General features: G+C 36.4%; 1 protein-coding gene across 2 annotated transcripts; it reads left to right on the top strand.

Moving 5' to 3' along the window:
• The first annotated feature begins 657 nt into the window (after positions 1–657).
• On the top strand, positions 658–21,400 carry rab4b (RAB4B, member RAS oncogene family). Of its 2 annotated transcripts, none has more exons than XM_052576613.1 (8): positions 658–856; positions 9,329–9,409; positions 11,120–11,234; positions 11,326–11,388; positions 13,238–13,392; positions 13,804–13,899; positions 17,376–17,552; positions 18,332–21,400. In XM_052576613.1, exons 1-7 carry the CDS (start codon positions 841–843, stop codon positions 17,489–17,491), a joined length of 642 nt encoding a protein of 213 aa, XP_052432573.1. In that variant the 5' UTR covers positions 658–840; the 3' UTR covers positions 17,492–17,552; positions 18,332–21,400. The 2 variants fall into 2 exon arrangements, with proteins under 2 accessions (XP_052432573.1, XP_052432574.1); XM_052576614.1 differs by lacking the exon at positions 658–856 and adding an exon at positions 3,326–3,397.
• Positions 21,401–21,977: the final 577 nt, after the last annotated feature.

Genomic DNA, 21,977 nt, shown 5'->3' with positions numbered 1-21,977 from the left:
ATCAAATATACAAATAGAGCTAAATAAATTAATAAAATGTAGATAATATTTTAATCTTTGATCAAAAATATTTATATCTTGAAGTACAGCATGTCACTGGAGAACCATGAATAATTTTGATCACGTGGAGTTAGACTGCCACCGTGTGTTCATATTGCTACACTGGAGTAAGTTTTTCATATATATATATATATATATATATATATATATATATATATATGTGTGTGTGTGTGTGTGTGTGTGTGTGTGTGTGTGTGTGTGTGTGTGTGTGTGTGTGTGTTTGTGTGTGTTATATAGTGACATATGCCATTTTAATAATTATAATCAATGATTAAATACAACATCTAAACCATGTCCTGTTCATAAGAAGAAAAAACATATAACATTCTGTTTATATAAACAAATTATAATTTTTTTTTTTGTGTCTCCCCAAATTTACACATAAAACCTTTTTATTTATTGTAATAGTATTTGTAATGTATTATGGTAAATAGCTAGATGTGTATATAAATTGTATATACGTAATAATAATAATAATAATAATAATAATAATAATAATAAAATAATAATAATAATAATAATAATTTCCTTATTTTGATTGTGCGGTGAATCATGACAGGATTCTTGAGACGCGTCATGACATCAGTTCAGTGTCGCGAGCACGTTGTGCACGCGCAGGTTTGTGTTGTAAAACAGGAAGCTGTGAGAGGCGTTAGCAGCAGTTAGCCTGTTGGCTACCAGCACTTCGCACAGAAACGAAACCAGAGCATAGCGTTTATCTGAAGAAGGGGATAAAGAGTATCGTCTGCCCGGTTGATTGGTTTAATCGGTGGGACCGACATGTCAGAGACGTACGGTAATGACAGCTCATTTGTGTTGTTGTTAGCGCGTTTACAGTCAGCGAGAGGCGCGCGCGTGTGAGTGAGCGCGCGTGCTGGATCAACATCACCATCATCAGGCAGTCGGTTTCTCACTCCAAACCTTAAGTTGTTAAGCAAAATGCTGTAATTAGTTTGTGATATTACAATCATATACCTTTAGAGTCATTACTGTAATTCTGGCCTGCGCAGGTTGTGTGTAAATATGTGTGTTTGGGTAATTTCAACACTCTCAGATGGGCCTGTCAAAACAGTACTGGTGATGAATGATGATGATGATGATGATGATGATGATATCTGAATTAATATGTGTACATAAACATGTTTGTGTATGCCGGGCAAGAGCTGCTAAACTGGTATGATAATTGATAAATATTCCATAAACTAATATATACATCGCTGTAAAACTCATTTCCTGTCTACTTAGAACTGCTGTAATTTTAGGCTCTTGTCTTCATGACAACAATATCTATACTTCATGTTGAGCATAAATATAAAGCCTACTGATAAAGGACACCGTCAACAGTATTGATGGCAAAATAGACTATGTTTCACAAGTGCAATATTTGAAAATCGATAATTATTAATTTATTTTTTTAAATTACATTTAAATCAGAATTTATGTCAACCTATAGACTTTCAAACATCAAAGTGTCATGAATTAATATGTATTTGTGTACAAAATGACATATAAACTTATTTTCCTATTCTATTTTGCCTGGAAACCGAATTGGCAACCGAATTGCCATGGGAGCCGAATTAAAAACAGACATGCCACGCAGCTGAGAGACTTGCCCCACACATCCAGTAGGCGTTTCTCAATGTCAAGGATACTTCCTTGGTAGGACTGATCCTTCCAAGTCACTTCCTTCAGAGGCTAGGTGAGACTCCTCTTTAGCATTCGGAGAACACGTAAATGGAACAGCCTAGCAAGTGCACGTAATTGCGTCATTACGTCAGTGAAAAGGTCCGTTTGAATAACGCTGTGAATGGTATCATTAAATTACTTTGGACAACTTAACTAGTTATTTATAAAATAAATGCAGATGAAGCAACCAATTGTTAAATGACAGGTCCGGTTCAGTTAACCATTTGTATTTGTATAATTTACAATATCAATACGGTAGTAATTTGTACTGGCATTTAAACGTCAAACTTTACTTATATATATTACAGTTATAAAAAATGTTTGGTAACGTAAATAAAAACCGTTAACGCTCCGACTACGTTAACGTTCGACATTTTTGAACTAACGTTAGATAGCAAAGCTGCGCGCATAGGATTGTGGGTGATTTGAGAGCGCGAAGAGCGCGAAGGATACACATATGCATCCCTTCCTGTGTATGGGATATTCTTCGAACGAAAGACTCAGTCCTTGGTTGAAATTCCGAGGATCCTCGACATTGGAACAGTCCTTCGACGGATGTCGATGACGTAGCATCCTCGAAATACCAAGTATAGGTCTCTGCAGGAAATTAATGGGAGTTACGAGATCAAGGTGTTTTTACACCATGATACCTGATTGGTTGATGTAATAGTGACGTTAGGTTTAGGGGTGGGGTTGTGTAAGGGGGATCATTTAGATTGCATGATTCAGAAACACCCAGCAGTTTCAAAACACCCACATGGTGATAAACGCCCACTTTTGCTCTGCAGAGACCTAAGTCTCCGAAATACTGGCTTCCGAGGATCCTTCCTTGACATTGAGAAACACCTAGTGTGTCGCCGGCCTTAGAATCAGCTGCAGGGCGGGATTTGCGCTGAACGGGGAGACTTCCGCCATTTAATAAGTTTGTTTGGAAATATTGCATTCCGTCATTCGGTACACACGTGCACCGTACCGAAAGCCCTGTGCCGAAATGGTCCGGTACGAATACACGTACCGTTACACCAATAATATATATATATATATATATATTAGTAGTTTTTCCATGTATCTCATTAGCACTTTGCTACAAATGATAACAATTCATGCCTTTTTTTCCCCCCTCCATTTTGTCCATTCTTGGAAATGACTTCTTAATAACAAAATCGTTGTGTCATTTTATTTGTTTGGACATTAGTCATTTTAACACAATCCTAATCCCTTATTCTCTTTCTTATTTCAAATGAGATTCAATTTCTTTTGTTCAGTCAGAAGGTCCTTGTTTATCTGCAGTTTGGCTGTTTGTGTAGTTCGTTCGTGAACGACTGGTTTAGTTTGTTCAGGTTTTGTTAGCAGATCGGCGGGTTTCGTACCGTGTGGTTGAATGGATGACTGGTGAGTTAATTTAGCTGAAATCTCTTACAGCAGCTTTAATAGAAACTTGACGCCTGTGGTTTAAGGTTAGTTTGTTTCATTGCACTGACTTTGTGCATGTGATTTCCGTCATCGACTGCATGCATCTTTGCTCTGCATGAACTGTCTAGCTCGGTTTCATTTTTACACACTGAGAGAAAATCACTTCTTCTAACAAGTACCACTTGTCCTTGCTGTGGTGAGCACTGATCAGTTGAAAGGGGAATGGTTACTAGAAGAGGTACTGTTTTTATTTTCTTCTGCTTCTTTAATGTTAATATAACCACCACTACTACTAATTATTTTATTACTGATATTAATGTTTTTATGCACTTTTTGCAATATAGCGGCAGTATTATGCAATATCCTGCATAAAATCTAATTACATTCTTAATACACTTTCCTGATCTAATTGTTAGTTCACCAAAAAAGGAATATTTTGTCAAAATTCGATTACAAGGACATGCCAGTGTGAGCTTTTTCAAACTGTAAAATGTTTAGTATATTTGCGAGGGGGGAGAATGGCCCTAAAAGTAGGGGTGGGTGATATGGAAAATTAATCATATCACTGTGTTTTTTTTTTTGTTTTGTTTTTTAATATCACGATTCAAGATTTTTTCACAATTCTTTGTCATGTTGATTTTACTATTTTGCAAATTGTCTGAGCATTACAGCCACACTCATTTCCCTATTATAAAGACATTTCAAGATAACTAAAAATGAATAGCAGATATTTAGGCCAAAGAGTGCGAAGAAAAAAAAAAGTGTTCTTATTTTTTAAGAACAAAGATAAAAGAATGACATCTACAAATAAAACAAACAGTGCTTTATTTTCAGGTACAATATGTGTATTTAGCAGGAGCATTCGAGACATTTAATGAACAAGTATAAAACACTATAAACTTATTCCTAAAGCAACTCAATTAAATTTCTTCAGTCAAGAGCAGTGAAGAGTTTTTTTTCTCTTTAATTGTTTTGTTGTTTTATTAACGCTAAAAGGAATAGTTACCCAAAAATAAAAAATTCTGTCAGCTGTCTGTCAATTCTGTCATATTTTTATACAACCATTTACTTAATCAAAAGTGGGTTTAAACCTGAATGAGTTTCTTTCTTCTTCTGAACATAAATGCTATTTTAAGGAATGTGGAAAAATTTTCTAGTCCACAGTGACTTCCAGGGTACTTTTTGCTACTATCAAATTCAGTGTGGACCAGCAACTGTTTGATTACCCACATTCTTTAAAATATCTTATTTTGTGTTCAGCACAAGATAAAAACTAATACAGGTTTGGGACAATGTGGCAGTGTGTAAATAATGACAAAAATGAAATTTCAGGGTAATCTATCCCTGTAATGACAGTAGGCTGCATGTTTAATAGGCGTACTGTCCCTTTAAGACCTGCACTCATCTAAAGCCTCTTTCACACTGCAAATCCGGAAAATACAATTGTTCCTGGGTCGCTAGATTTTGCACTTACACACTGCCAGTGACTACCCGGAATATGTGTGTGTGTTCACACACAACCTGTAAAGGTCCCGTAAAGATACTTGAGTCGAGTCGAGTCGAGTCGAAAACGATAGGCACGTTAACTTTCACTTAAACTGGTGAACGATCTCAGCCTCAGTGTGGAAAGTGAAGAACTAAATGATCTCTGCTTCGTTACATTTTGCAGATATTTTTTGGGTTGCAATTTTCCGTGTCCAACGTGCAGTGTGAAAGGGGCTTAATATATATGTTTTTCTCTCAATTGTTTACTTTCATTTTAGACATAACCAACTGAGTCTACATGTAAACCTTGTGTGTTTTGACAGTTTTAGCGCAAAAGGTAACTTAGTTCAATAATCAGGCACTGTTTGACAGGCTTTAGCACACACGCTTTGTGGATGGTCAGACCACCACGCGAATTGAACATTTAAAAGCACATGCAAATAATGAGACAGTAACTCCTTAAAAGTTACTGAAAAAAATAAAAAAGGAAGTTTTGTGAAATTTAAGTTGATCCATTGATGGATGTTCTTGCAAAGAAAACAAACGTCCGTCTTCATAATCAATGGTTCATATCTTGTTTCGTTTCTGAAACTTTGCTTTTAGGTCGATGTCACCAAGACTTTCACAGAAACAGCGCTTTTTATGATGCAATCAGTTAACAATGGATAAAATCAAGTTTCCTTTGAATAGTTTGACTCAGAAATGTCACATTGTACTATATTAAAATGGCTTGTGAAAGCAGTTGCACGTTGACTTTTTTCAGTGCCCTAAAGTCTGTGTTATGAATAGCATTCTGCTCTTACTGTTATCAGCAGTGTATATCATTCACAGTATGCAAATGTGGTATGCAAATTCTGTACAGCATTTGCCAAAATATACAGTATAAAATGAAGCATACTGCAAGCAATAGGCCTGCTTTATCCCAATTGATTTTCCATGTCTAGTATGATGTATAAATCAGAAATATTGTCAACCATGACTTTTAACTTCTCTTTCTCGACCTGCAAATAGCAGAACAGTATATACTGTGCAGTAAGCAATAAAATGTGGATCTAGCCATAAAACATGAGTGGCCCCTTTAAATCACTGGTTGAAGGCTACAGACATGTCTTTTTATCGACTGATGTATTTGTGCTGTAGATACTAAAATATTCATGTAGTTAATGTGGATAGTAGTTTCGTGTTGCAGATATCTCCCCCTCACCCTCATCTCTTCTTTCTCTCCTCCAACCCCCATCAGTCCCCCGAGAAACTGAGTCCGTTTCAGTGCACATGGCCTACAAATCACCTTTCCATGCCAATAGAGAAAGAATGACCATCTTGCCCTGGCACTGTAATTGCTCTACTATGGCTCATTGATATCCTTAGCCATTCTCCAGGGGCACATTTAACCATAGTCAATCGCTCGTTCAGGACACCCTACTAGACTACTGATTCTCTTTTTAACATGACTTCACTCTAGCATTTGTCATGAGTGACATACAGTATGATTCATCTGTCATACTGTAGCAGATCAGGCCCCAAAGAGACTGAAATCATCTCTCAGACTTGTTTTTCTTCCTAAATACTGCATTTTTATTCTTTTTAGATGGTATCTGGCACATTATGTGTTATGCAACAATAAACATGGAAAACATCAGGGCTGTAAATCGATTAATCGTGAATAATCACTTCCAAAACCAAAAAATCAGGATTGCTGTGCATTTTTGTAGGGCTGCACAATTTGGCCATAAAGACAATTTTTTATATTGATATTTACTAAATAAAAATCTAAATGACTAAATCAAAACACAATACTATTACTATTGTAGTGTTTCACTGTGAAATAAAAGCAAGTATAATAATACAGAAAAAAAGTTGTTTTGCATTACATTATTAATATTGTTAGTATTATTTTGCATACTAATGTATGGAAAATAATGTCTTCATTTTCAAGTATTTAACCATGGAGCATTTAGTCTTAATATATATATATATATATATATATATATATATATATATATATATATATATATATATATATATATATATATGACAATGCTCTGCTTGAAGTATTTGAAGCTGGTTGGGACATGTTACTATCCCAAATGCATGTTAAATTAGCAGATAATGAGCTGCAGTGCCGTGCTTCACTCTTAAACATGAGTGCATATATTTAATTACATCACACCCTTTGCTTTAATAATCTCACTGTAAACCATATCTCAATTCCAGTTTTATTAGATTAATATTTTTCCAGTTTTATAGATGAATTGTTGCAGTCCTGTGATGACAGATATGGCATTTCATTAATTCAGCATAGACTTTTAAAGGAAGTGAAATATGAAAGTCATTTGTTAATCACATGATCTTTTGACTTGCGTTTGCCTTATAGCCGAGTATGGACTTGAACCATTATTTGGAAGTACTTCGGTCTGGCTGTCTTACTTGTGGTGTTGTGTATCTAAACCACAGTTACATTGGTAAACATGGGCCTGAAGTTCAGGCTTCAGTCCTCTTTAATATTTTACATCACTTTTCAACACCCTTTTACTTCCCTTTTAAGATCATTGAAGGGAACTGATACATCTTGCACATGTCGGGTAATTTAGTCTTAAACATTCGAAAACTGATGTTTAAGCTGCTAGTTTCTGTACAGTGAACATTTAGTCACCAACTGCTTTTCCATGAACACGAGCTCAAGGTCATGTTGTCAGAGTACACACACTCACATCAGAAATAGCACCCATTAGCTGACTGTCTGAGTCTCGACCACTTCATTAAATATGATTTATTATGCCTAAATGTCATGTTGGAGTGATTGCAAAGTCATTTATCTATTGAAGATCCTTGGCTTTTTACCCTTTTTCATTATGACAGAGTATTCATGATAGATCTGTTTGAAAACCTAGTCGTCTATCTAAACTGAATTTTGAGGCATCGCTTATTCAATGGGAAAATGTTCTTTTATGTTTCAGAATCACTGAATTAATCATGCGTCAAACGCTGTAGCACGCAGCACCATAATGCTAGCGTTTAGCTTAGCACCATTCATTCCTTACTCATCCCATCCATTCACTACTCATAACCATCTTCAAATTAGGGAAAACATGGAAGTGTTTGGTGGCTTCTAAATTCATCCCTCTTTGGATCCTAAGGAATGAATGGTGCTAAGCTAAATGTTAACATAGTAGTGCCATGTGCTACAGCGATTAAGTGCACGCACTGAGACGGGAGAGGTATGTATCAACTCGTCTAAGTTGAGGGAAAAATATCGTGGGATATGGAAAAACAGTGGTGTTTTCCTTTAACTGCTTTCATTGATTCAACGTAACTAGGGATGTTTATTTTAACCGGATAACCGTTAACCGACCGTTAAGAATTTTGGCCGATTAATACAATGTTAAACGTTTTAAACAGTCATTTATTTATTTATTCTCAATAGCTTATTAAAATATTTACAAATGTTTTGCTGCATGGTTAAATTGTTTTTAGTTTTTTTGCTTTCCTAAACGTGACTGATAAACACAAGACTACTACAATATATCTGAGTTATTATAATTTTTATTATAATAATGCAATGCTAATCGACATAGCCTTTATCACTGCTTAGAATACTATGAAATATGTTGTGTGTCATATTCTGTGTAAGAAGCCACATTATCTCAGAGAAGGATTTATTTCAAACACTGGACTGACATTATAAGTGAGTTTGGAGTAAAAAACATGTTATTAAATGTAGTATTTTCACGCCCTTTCATATAAAGCAGCATTTACTACACAGAGCCATAGATCACTGACAAGCTATGCAAACAGCTTTCATAAGCACAGGATGATTTCTTCAATTTCATGATCACACAATTAAATTGTCAGCGATTATTAACGCAATTTTGTGTAGCCCGTCAGTGGATTACGGCTCTGAGTAGTAAATGCTGCTTCATCTGAAAGCATGTGCTGGAGATTTATTACTAATCACAGAACCAGCTTTACTGACAAGATGCGCATGACAATCACATTAAATTAATTGTGCAGCCCTATAAATTATATTTAAAAATATATAAAGTGTATAACAATTATTGGTGCTTTAAAGTGCCCCTGTTATGGGTAATGAAAGATTCATGTTTTGGGAGTCTCCAACAACAGATGCAAGGACAAAAAAACATTTTCATTGTCTTATAACATGCATTTATTTTTACTTGCTCAGCGACTCCCAAACGATTCACTCCACGATCCATTTTTCCAAACCCCTCCTTTGCGTGACGCTAATCTGTGGTGATTGGTCTCATTTTCATTTTGTCATGCCTGATAAAACTAGGGAAACCGCTTACTATGTTACTGTTTTTACTGAATTTTTTTTATCAAATAAGTGCAGCTTTGGTGAGCATATGTGAAAAACTTTCTGCTGGATTCACCTTTGGCAGAATCAGGCTTGCCGCATAATAGCATTGATATGAGCAATCTTCAGTTTAATGCATGTTTAGTCAGTTACTTGGCAACCCTTCTTGGAAGAACATTGCTTTTCAGGATGGATTTAATTGTTCAAAGAATACACTCTTCAGTTTGACTGACATGAGAATGGAGATCTGTAGCTCAGATCAGGATGGCAGTGCTCTGAACGACATCCAAACAGCCTTTAAACATGTCTTCTGTGCAATGCAACAGCGATATTGATTCGGTTTCCTTTTTCTCTCCCTCTTGGTTTCAGATTTCCTGTTTAAGTTCCTGGTGATTGGCAGCGCTGGGACTGGGAAATCATGCCTCCTTCACCAGTTCATAGAAAACAAGTGTAAGCCCATACTAATGTCGCACTCTCACAAAGACTTGAATTAAAACCTGACCTTTAATTCTCAGAACATTCAGCAGAGAGAATGTTAAATCTTTGTGAACTAGAGTAGCTTTATATGCTTTTGAAACATGAATAAAGGTATGTTAAGTGGTGAATGCAAATCATGTTGCCAGTGAGCTTAGAAAATCCAATGCCAATCTCAGTTTACAGAGAAAAAATAAATAAAAGCGGTTTAATTGCTGGAAATTATGTCTTTGACATTGAATGGATTTTGAATGACTCTGCCATTATGCTGTTTCTAAGACCGTAATGAGCTTTGAATGTTATAATATAAACATTTAATGTGCATTGACTTAAGGAAGTCTACTTGAGTCATATGATTAAACAAATTTTGTGGTATTTTAAAGTTCTGTGAGTGACAAAACACACTGGACTTTTGAGAACTCATTTTTTTTTTGAGAACTCACTCATTTTATATTTATTATTAACTTATGTTTTTGGCCTGGTTCATCTTGTAAGCTTAAATACACATAAAATACAATGTTCAGAATCTGAAAAGTAGTCAATTGCACACAATTTTCTGATGCTCCCTCGTTGACTGAAAGCATGAAATCACAGTGTGATATGTAACTGTTGTGCAGGGTAAATGCATTTTGGGAATTCCTATTTTTTATTTGATTGTTAATATACAACTGTTCATGAGCATTGATTGAGTCACCAGTGCACACAAATATTTCTTTAACAGACAGTTTTCAGAGTAAACACAAGGGAACTGGAGTGCTGCTGGTATCCCTTGTATCCTCTGGTGCTTATGGAAGGGTAAACTGTTCATGAAAAAGAATTTGGAAAATATCCAGGTCTAGGATGCAAAAGTTAAAAAGCCTTAATTATTTAAAAGGGCTAAAGCATAAAACACCAACGCATATCGGCCCACTGGCCTTCATCAGGGTGAATCTAGTCGTTACCAATTGTTTCAGTGTAAAATTGAAACTGAAATAAAAAATAAATTAAACCTACACAATAACATTTTTGATTTAAATCTGTGAGATCTCTTACCCTCCATAGATATACCCTCCGCGATCAATGCACAGAAACGTCGCAAGGACATCTGTAAAATAGTCCATGTGACATCAGGGGTTCAACTGTTATTTAACAACGCTACGAGAATACGTTTTGTGCGCAAAGAAAACAATAAAAAAATTTACTCCGCAACTCTTCTCCCCAAGATTCCGTCTTTCACATTTTGGAGAATACCCCAGAATGAAACCAATGCAATCAGCCTCGTTTATTTTCAGTAGACAGCACGCGCATGTTGAAAATGTTGATTACATTCTGGGGTATTCTCCAAAATGGCGGAAGACTGAAATTTGTGGAGAAGAATTGCTGAAATTTTTTATTTTTATTGTTTTTTTTGATTGTGGTAATATTCTTGCTGTTTATGGAGCGCAAGAGATCTCTCGGAATGCATCAGAAATATCTTAATTTGTGTTCTGAAGATGAACAGAGGTCTTTTTTTGGGTGAATTATCCGTTCAACTAAAATTAAAATGAAAACTAAAAATGTACAAATAAATTCAAATTAATCTTTAAAAAATAAACCTGTAATAGTTCAAAGAATACAAAAACAACACTGCTGGCATCAGACATCAATGAAACAATCTCTTTAAGCAGTTTTTCAGCTCCGCTTCTAACCAATCATCTTCTTTCACAGTCAAACAGGACTCCAACCACACCATCGGCGTTGAGTTTGGCTCCAGGGTCGTTAACGTTGGCGGCAAAACGGTCAAATTGCAGATCTGGGACACAGCTGGACAGGAGCGCTTTAGGTACTTGCCTGTGATTGGCTCGTTAGCACATCCTCACTGCTCTTGTGCTGACTCTGATTGGCTGAGGTCATTCTCCGCTTGTGTCTTCCAGGTCGGTGACCCGCAGCTATTACCGTGGAGCAGCAGGGGCTCTTCTCGTGTATGACATCACAAGGTAAGGCAGCTGTAGGGTCACCCGACCGCAAAGATACATTTTGTTATGAAATGGAAAAAAATGAATCTTTTAGCTGCAGGGAATGAACTAAAACAGGCACATAGAGAGAATGACTGCCGCAGTGAATTGAATGAGCTCCAGGTTGCCATGCAGCTGTCCTGGTAATAGAGACAAAGACAATGGAATAATAAAGACTGACAGCACTGTAATAAAATGTCATCTTCTGGCGAGCGGCAACTATCGGTCCATTAGATGGGATGTGAGCACAGTGAGCGAGAAACATGAACAGAGTGATGGATTGTGTGTGTGTGATGAGAGTCGTCCTTCAGCACTGAACTCTCAAACACTTTCACCACGCTCCCTTTCTTCTGTTGCTCTGGAGACCAGTGACTCAAACAAAACAAGATTCCTTGAAAGCGTGACGAATGCACAGTGAGGAAATGTGAAGGACGGCATTATGAGTCATGTATTGTTCCACTGTTTCTCCAAGCACTCAGAGGTCGTCGCAGTCATTGACTTCTGAGAAGCAGCATTACAGTGAAGCATGTTAAGTGTTCGCTGTTATTACACACAAAAGCGGTTTCTCTGGTACCGAATTTAAAAGGTGGAACTTAGGTTAAATGTTGACTCCGAAAATTAGTAGCACACTTGGCAATTATGGTCAACGTTATAAAAAATAAAAAAAAGCTTGACTTCTGGTATCACTATTAGGCTATGCAATTTAGCACAATTTATCTGTGTAGGTTTTTAAATATTTGTTAGGGCTGTGCAAAAAATCGAATGCGATTTTCATGCACATCTCATCAGTAAAGACGCTCCTATAATTAGAAGTATATCTCCAGCATATGCGTTCATATCAGGGTTGCCAGGTTTTCACAATAAATCCTGCCCAGTTGCTTCTCAAAACTAGTTCAAAACTAGCCCAGTCGTGTTTCCAGGAGGTTCACCGATGAAAAATTGCTGTCCGGGGTTAAAATATAAGTTTTATGGCATGGTTTCCTTGGTAAAATTTGCATTTTAGGGGCTAAATATCACGTAATGGGTATTGTCGCTTCAACCCGCAGACATGAAAAACAACCACAGACTTGGCAACATTGGTTGGCATTTACTACACCGAGCCGTAATTCACTGACAATCTACATAAAATCGATGTTAAAATCGCAGGCGATTCTTTGTTGATTTTGAAAACGATTTTGTGTTAGTTGTCGGTGTAGTAACTGCCGCTCCACCTGAACCAGTGTTGCCAAGTCTGCGGTTTTTTTTCATGTCCGTGGTTTGAAGCAACCCCAATACCAATAACGTGATATTTAGCCCCTAAAATGTGAATTTTACCAAGACAACCATGCCAAATAACAAAACGCATTTTTAACCCCAGGAAGCATTTTTTTTTTTAATCTGGGAACCTCCTGGTTAAGGCTTATCAATAGCTATTTAGGTATTATGAAATCCTTTTTATTTTTTCCAAATTCAGTTTTTTTGGTGTCAGTTTTTCTGGATTGTTTCTTTGTTTTATATTCATTTTAATTTTTCTAGACTCTGTTTTAAAGGGTAAATTAAATTTCATCCATCAAAAAGCATGCCTTATACTCACGTAAAGCATTATATGTACTGTATGTACAGTATGTCCATCTATATCCGCATACATACAGGATATCGCATGGGGTAATATATACTGTGTTGCAAATCTCAACTGCTTGAATATATTGTTGCAAAACGATATTATCGGCCCGGCTCTAATTCGCTAAATGCAAATGATTTTCTTTTAAAGCTGCTTTGAAACTGTGTATTATGGAGAAAGAGAAAGTGATATCTAAATTAATTAGTCTTTGTGCTCGTCTTTGTTCTCTAGTCGGGAGACCTACAATGCTCTGACTAACTGGCTGACGGACGCACGGACACTGGCCAGCCCTAACATCGTCATCATCCTCTGCGGGAATAAGAAGGATCTGGATGCGGACCGTGAGGTCACCTTCCTAGAAGCGTCTCGTTTTGCCCAAGAGAACGGTTAGAGCTGCTCTTTAGGCAGAACACATTTGTAGCTATAGTCCAAAATTACTCTTGCTTCTGGCACCTGTTTGTCATATATCTAGAGAGATCTGTTTGTATTCATAATTGGCCAAACAGATGTGTGCCGCTACAGAGAGTGTGCTTCTCTTCCTCTCTCTCTTTTTGTTATTTTTTATGAGTGGCTCATTTACGAGTTCTTCTGTATTGGTCACACGAGTGCTGTAGACATGGCTAAAGACCGTAAGATGGTTCTTGCGGATGATCTCTTCACACTAAAGCACCCTCATGTAACTGACGCTTAGCATGCTTGATAACAGGTGTCCATATGGACCTTTTCAACACGAGAGCATGTGTAGGGTGAGCAGATGATTGATTCTGATGTGCTAGCCTGACTCTGTCCTCCCTCAGAGCTGATGTTTTTGGAGACGAGTGCTTTAACCGGGGAGAACGTAGAGGAAGGATTTCTCAAATGTGCTCGCACCATCCTCAATAAGATTGAGTCAGGTAAGTGAACGCTGCACTGCCGAGACATTTTCATATTAGTTTACTATGGCTCATAAAGTATGATATAGGAGAATATACAGCCCATGTTTGAGATGGGAAAAGAAAACTCATTTTTATTCAGAGGCCCAAACGGTCACACTTTAAGGTCCATTTCTCGCAATTAACAAACCATTTACTATGACTTTTGCCTCAATACATTTCCTAATTTGCTGTTTATTTATAATTAGTAAGGTAGAGTAGTTAAGTTTATGTATTGGGCAGGATTAGGGATGTGGAATATTGTCATGCAGAATATGTGCTTTATACGTACTTAAAAACAGCCAATATGTTATTATTTGGCGTGCTAATAAGCAACTAGTTTATAGTGAGAATTGGTCCCTGTACTAAAGTTTTACTGTCCAAATTGAGGAAAATATACAATTTGATGCGAATGATGATATTTTTATAGCCAAAAAGATGAGATTCTAATAGTTTGTAAATCAATTAGATCTTTATCACTGACAAGTTGCATAAATGCATATAAATATCTGTTGTTACCAGGGCTCGAACGAAACTAAAGCCAGAAGCAAACAACATTTTGACAGGTCCAGAAAAAGAACCCACCAAAACGAAATAAAATGTTATAGTTCCGAACAGAAACGAAAAATTTGAAATAGCCATTAACTGGTTAATAATGGTATTTTATTGTTCTATTTAATATTTGAAATTTTAATCTTCCATAAAAGGAATAGCCTATATTGGCCTATACATTAAAAGTTCACGGAAAGGAAAACGAGACGGCAGAAAGTAGCTAGTTTTCATTATTTTGGAAAAGCTTAACAGTTTTTAATGATGTGTCTTGCTTCTGTGTGTAACCAACCAGTGTTGGTGTGGCCATATCGCGCCGACTAGTCACGTCACACAGACACAACATATTTTGTGAGATTGCAGCCTGTTCGTTATCAAAATGAAATACAGTTAAAGAAACCAGTGTTGGGAAAGTTCACTTTCTACATGAACTAGTTCAAAGTTCAATTCACAAATTTTAAAATGAACTAGTTCAGTTCATAGTTCAAACTACAACATTTTGAACTAAGTTCACGAAGTTCCAAAAATGAACTAGTTCATAGTTCTTTTTTTTTCCATATGTTGCTGCGAGATATTATTTTTCCAAATTATTGCCACAGCCCATATGGAATAACAGACAGCAATTATTTTATCAGTTTTAACAATGAAGCTATGCGCCAGATTTCATCTTCATATCCAATTTTGAATCCTTATCCAACCAGGGTTTACATTAGGATTGAGGGGACAGCACTTCCCCATTGTTGTTTTAATGCTTTGTCTCCCATTCTCACCGACCTTGTCATAAACATCATAAAATTGTTTTAAATGATCATACGCCTTCTTGCTACATGCTGCTGTCGCCTCCATGCTTTTTTTTGTTTTGTTTTTTTGATGACGCGTCACTCATGCGGCGGACGGCGGTGCGACACTGGTGGCTGGTGTTGCCAGATTGGGTGTTTTTTCCGCTACATATTAATACCCGTTCACGGTGTGTTTTAGCCGGGTTTTCGCCTGGAAGGCACTATAGAAATCTGGCACCCTATTGAACGAAGTTAACCTGAGAGAGCATGCCGTTCACAGACACCAGAATGAACGAGTTGACAGTAACGTTCATCAGGCAGTAATACAGCACGTTCAGTTCACGTTCGCCCAAAATATGAATGAGTTCATGAACTATCGTTTAATGAACGCGTTCGGGCACAACACTGAAAGAAACGTATAAGAAGTTACACCGCCCCGTTGTACAATCTGTTGAGTTCAGTATGACCACCGCCTCACTGTGCAGTTTACAAATTCCTGATGCGAAGGATGATGTTTGCGTCAATGTGAGCATAGTACAAAGCCTATAATTAATAATAACATAATTAAGTGTTTCTGTAGCTCAATTGGTAGAGCACTGTGCTATCAAGCTCAAGGTTGGGGGTTCGATACCCCGGGAACACGATAGGTAAAAATTGATAGCCTGAATGCACTGTAAGTCTCTTTGGATAAAAGTGTCTGCTAAATGCATAAATTTAATTAAATTAAAAAAAAATTGTAATAATATTTTAGCTTCCACATACATTGTGACTATGGAAACATTTGGATTCATGCCAAATGAGAGAGGTAGCCATTAGTTTCACTTTAAATTAATTTGGTTTTGGATTGATGTTTTTAAACTCACGGGCTCACTTTAGAGGATTGTTGTGGAGAGAAGGAAACTAATAACTGTGTTTATCATCAATATGTATATGCTTTTTATAATATTTGTAAAAAAATTTCTTTACTCTCATTTTAGCGTAGGCTACATTATTTCTGAATGTAATAAAAAATAAAGCGACACAAGCTTACGCGACTTTTGTTTCTTTTCTTCTCAAATCGCATTTTTATAAGTAGTGTTTTTGACAATGCAGCAAACATTTTTAAATATCTTTAAAAAAAATAAAGTGTAAACAGATTTATTAGCTTACATTTGGTCAAAATCTAGAAAAGATGATGATGTTTTGGCTATGATACCAGATCTCTCTTTTTCTTTTGGACTTTATTATTATTATTATAGATTAAAAAGTAAAAAAAAAAAAAAAAAACATTATTAACCCTTATTCTTTTTCTGCTGAAACCGGTTTTGGAACAGAGGAATGCAAAAACAGAAACGTTAAAATATTGATTCTGCTTCAAGCCCTGGTTGTCACTCTATATTTCCCAGTAATGTGTCTTAAAAAGATGATATTTAAATACTGTGGTCAAAAGCTCTGTAGGTTTTTTTTTTGTTTTTATCGTCTGTAAAACATAATGCGATTTATGATAAGCACTCCTCAAAAGCCTGTTGTATCATATTCAATGCTTGAACATTTTACTGAAAAATGATATGAGTGATCTAGTAAATCTAAGTTGCTTCAGTCCAGGAAGTGTTCAACACGATCTAAAGGTGGACATTTTGAAATTATACTAAGATGCCTTATAAAGAGTAATTTAAAGGGATGGTTCACCCAAAAATTTAAATTCTGTCATTAATTCCTAACCCTCATGTCGTTCCAAACCTTTCGTTTTTCTTCAAAGCACAAATTAAGATATTTTTGATGAAATCTGAGAGCTTTCTGACACCGCATAGACAGCAATGCAACTGAAATGTTCAAGGCCCAGAAATGTAGTAAGGACAGTGTTAAAATAGTCCATGAACCATCAGTGGTTCAACTGTAATTTATGAAGCTATGAGAATACTTTTTGTGCAGAAAGAAAACAAAAACAACTTTATTCAACAATTCTTCTCTTCTGCTTCAGAATTTTCCTTTTTGGTTGAACAATCCCTTTATTGAGATGGCAGAAGGCATGTACTGTAGTAGATTGTATACAGGTTTTTAAGCAAAGTTTTGATCATTTAGAAGTCATAGAAATGGGTTAATCAAATATGATACAGTAGGTTAAGCTTTGTGTTTTCTATGCTCATGCAGGTGAGTTGGATCCGGAGCGGATGGGTTCTGGGATCCAGTACGGAGACGCGTCCCTGCGGCAGCTCAGACAGCCCCGGGGCTCTGCTGCACAGGCCAAGCAGCAGTGTAACTGTTAGGGGCTCGGACACCCTGACCGCTAACAGACATCAGACCATACACACACAACCTCCCCCTCAGGTCAGTGCAGTGTGACTGGGTACAGTAGAGTCTCTTTCTATGACAGATTTAGAGGAAGGTTCTGGGAAAAAATGTCCACATGCCCTGATATAATAATGTGTTTACAGTGGAAACCTATGGGGCTTATGTTATGTTACACCATTGCAATTGTTATAAAACACTATTATGAAAGCATAATTAAGATTTAAACATTGTGTTCATTAAGTTCATCCACATTGCAGTTAAAAGGAAATATAAAGTAATATATAATACACAAATCATATTTTGCTACAAATGCGTCCATTTTCTTGATCATAAAAACAGAAAAACCTGTAATATTGTCAAATACTATTACAAGTTAAAATGAGTGTTTACTATTTTAATATATATTAAACTGTATCTTTTCTGTGACGCATTACTAAAGTCTTCAGTGTCACATGATCCTTTAGAAATCTTTCTGATTTGTTAAATTTGACGAGACCGTTTATATTTTTTTTCAGGGTTTTTGATGAACAGGTTCAAAAGTTCAAGAGAACATAATTTATTTATGGGGGAAATGATCTTTTGTAACATTATAAATGTGTTTAGTGTTAGTTTTGATCAGTTGAATGTTTCCTCCTCCTCTTTTTTTTTTTTTTTTTCCGTACCAGACATTTTAATGGTGATGTCATATATTATATATTTTTTATTTCATTCAGATTGTCTACGGGTAATTGAGCATACATCGCAGATAAAACATACGTTTTGTTATAAAAGAATAATACGTTTTTTTTTAAATGTTCTTGAACTCTTTCTTTCAGCTCCGGGTGTCTCTGGGTATTGACACACCCCTTACCCCTCTCCCAAATGTGACCCTTCCACACCCAGACACATCTGGATCATTTTTTTATGATGAAGTCCATCTGCAAACTTTGACCTCTGACCTCAGAAAGCTGTTCACCTAGGATTCACAGATCTCCCTGACTGCTTCGCCCCGAGCGAGGGGCACGGGCGGTAGAGGTGAATCAAGACCCGACTGAGGGACTGTGTGTGTGTGTGTGTATACCTTCTCCTGTGATCCTTACACACACACACACACAGTTCCCTCTTATAAAGTAACCAGCCGTCACAGCGACAGCAGTAGATCAAACATGCCTAGGTCTTGAATCATTTTATACATTGTGACATATCAGTTCTTTTTACCTGCGTAAATATGGCCAGAAATGAAATATTAATCTTCTGGGAGAACGTACAGCTCTTAAAACCCCATGTACACTGATATTTACACGGTTGCATTGGTTGGGTATTTAAAGTGCTTCTAAAAAAACAAAAAGGAGGGGAGGAGGAGAAGAAACATCCATTCGGTCGGCACTATCTGGTGCAGATCAGATGTATACCGCCATCCCTGTCTGGCTTGGGTTAGAGGTTATCTTCGAACTTAACCTCAGCCGTCTTTCTGCACAGACCTCCTACCTTCAGATTTGGTGAAATTAAGGACAACAAACCTTGTTCATTTAGTTATTTACAGTTTGCATTTGTTTGGCAGAAATATCAAATAATGAAATTTTGATTGGTGGTTTAAAAAGAAAGGAACAAAGAAAAAAACATTAAATTCTCCTAAAACTCAAGAACATGTTCAAATCATGTATATATATCAATAATGAAACTAGAGATCAAATGTTTCCTAAAGAAAATAAAGGTTACTTTAGGACAGTTAAGATTTTATGCACATCCTCCTAAATTTAAAACAAAAAAATGATGCTGATTTTAACATTGTATTATTAGATTATAGTAATGCAAATAGGATTTTTTAATGCTTAATTTCAAATTTAAAGTCACAATGCATAAAAAATACAACCCTGTTATTACGGAGTTAAAGTCACGTAAAAGTGTACTGTACACTGTTAGAATGGAAGAATATTTTCGTGCAGCCACCAGCTCAGACCCTTCAGACTGCACCAGGAACGATCTTCCACTGAAGCTGCGGTGTTTAGTCCTGCATGTTTTGTTTGCTCTGGTTCCCCATAACGGGGAGATCTCCAGGTTCCCTCAGTGACATCACCATTATGCACCACAGACAGACCTGTTTTGATCTGTGTTTTAAATACTGTCTACGTGATGTGTGGGTTTCCTTCCCTTTCTCTTTTTTTTTTTCTCTCTGCAAGTGCACTTTTTTTGACTGTTTATATACTGTACCTATAGAATTGTAAAATTTATAGTAATTTAATGATATTAAATGAGAGAATATTGTTTGAGGAGTGATCATTCCTAACTAAAGAGCAATTAAGACTAGTCCAACACCATTTCAGTAGTAAGAAGTCGTCTTGCCACCTCAGCTGTGGACAAGAACATGCTGTTAGTTGTAAGTATGGGGTGTGTGATCAGCTCGCCACATCTTCTAGTTCAATCACAGCCTTAACTGACTAACCACATGATTGTTCTACATCACGCTCTCATAATCATCCAAGCTCTTAAAATACACTTAAACTGTTATGGTCTTATTTTTATTTTATTTTACGAAATGTTATGCTTGAGTGAGTTAAACCATTTTTGTCCATCAAAAGTTTGACTCAAAGGAACATTCCAGCGTAAACAGGTGTTAAGTTAAGCTGCGGTCACACTAGACTTTGAGCGTGAAAAATTGGAACGGATACTGCAATGTTGATATGAGGTTACACTCTATCTATTCCAATTTACTGCAATGCCATCTTCTGGTCAAATGCAATAATTAATTTGGTGCATAATAGGTATTCTCACTTATCATTGCGGTGCATTATGTAATTGAATGAGTGCACTCGATTACGCTTAATTTGTTGTAACATTTAATGTAGTTTGTCAAACTTTCGCAGGTGAGATCCTGTCAATTTAAAAAGAATTTACACAATTGTGCATTTCACACAAGGGAGAAAGATTTACCCCACGCACATTTGGCAACAGGTTCGGATTGGCTATGCAGAGTTACCACACTCACAAACCAAAAGCTCCATTATTGACCAGAATTTCGCTAATGTGACTGCATCTGTATTGTGTTGTATTGTGTGTTCACGTGAGTTCGGCATGCTGACCAACAGATAACTGCTCTGTGAACTGTGCTTTATACAAAAGGACCGTTTACGCAAAATTGCGGTCCAAAAATTTGGTCAATATTCCATTTAAGCGTTGTTGTTTTTCTACATGATTAATCGACAGCATGTCACAGATGCTGCCCAATGTATTTACCTGGAATATTCCTTATGGTGGCGATATTAGTGGGTTTGAAACTTGTTAAACCCTTAAATTTACAGGGCAATGCTTGATGGTCCCATTGACATGTGGTACACGATGTTAAGAAGGATGATCACAATTATCGTTTATAGTTTATTTTAGTTTATTAAATTGCCTTTTTTTTTACCATTTCACCAGGCAAAATTTATGTTCAGATTTTCTTCTTCTCTCTGTGTGGGTGAAATCCATTCATTTGAATAGGAATCCACTCTATCGGGAATTTCACATGATGGTGATCGATTTCCCCACAGATTTCGCGACTGCTTCAAGCTGTGTATTTTGAAAGTGACTCCGAATGTGAGCACCATTGACAGCAGACAATGGATGTTCACTAATGTGAGCGCACCTTTACAACAGCACCACTACTTGATCCGGGAGAAATTCAGTGACTCTGCTCATGTAGTGGAGTTTGGGTGCATTTCATAACCAGATATCAATATGGAGTGAAGAGTAGTTCAAAATACTGCATGAAACCAGTTGTTGCTTGGTAACCATTGTGATTTTTTCATTCATAAATACTGTGTATCTGAGTCATCTGTGCTGTAAATAAGACTGGATTTGTTTATCTGAGTGTTTGGGGGGAGGCTGCTTGTTCATTTTAAAGATTAAAGTTTGCTTGTTTTTTATGTTCTGTCTTTCAGTGGTGTCTGTTTTGTGTGGGAGTGTGTGACTGTGAGCTGTAACTGCAAGTTGCTCTTTCACTTTTTTGTTCTTTGACAATTTTTTAGTATCCAGTTACATACATTTCTATAGTGACAGATGCATAAAACGTGACATTCACAAGAGATTGAAATGCTCCCAACCCTGAACATGTAACCATTTAAAGAGGCGATGATTTCATGTTCATATGATGCGAGTTTTACTCAAACAGGATTTCTGTATGAAAAAAAGCAAGCAAACACCCATACATTTTTTTGGTTACTAAGTTTTTGGTATTGGTTATTATTAAGCAATACAACCTTTATGTAATTAAATAGTATGTTTACCTGAAATATTTATATATTTTAATTTGAATCATACATTTTAGTTATTATAATTACAAATATCATTATATGGTACATATTCATGCATTAATATAATATCAGTTTCACATTAACCCGTTGACCAAAACCAAAAATACATCACTACAAACTAGTGACCTCGTCAAATACTTGCATGATCGTCAGTATCCGGCAGATGGCGCTATAGTACATGAAAAAAAAA

Source organism: Carassius gibelio, chromosome B15, assembly GCF_023724105.1.
Source record: "Carassius gibelio isolate Cgi1373 ecotype wild population from Czech Republic chromosome B15, carGib1.2-hapl.c, whole genome shotgun sequence".
Classification (NCBI taxonomy): Eukaryota; Metazoa; Chordata; class Actinopteri; order Cypriniformes; family Cyprinidae; genus Carassius; species Carassius gibelio.
Note: the sequence above shows the minus strand (reverse complement) of the source record. Positions and strands in the feature narration are given on the sequence as shown.

Bases quoted from the DNA above. Each gene is read 5' to 3' on its own strand.
- rab4b (XM_052576613.1), top strand. The intron at 9,410-11,119 runs GTAAGCCCATAC...CTTCTTTCACAG, and splicing joins CCAGTTCATAGAAAACAAGT to TCAAACAGGACTCCAACCAC. The intron at 11,389-13,237 runs GTAAGGCAGCTG...TTTGTTCTCTAG, and splicing joins CTCGTGTATGACATCACAAG to TCGGGAGACCTACAATGCTC.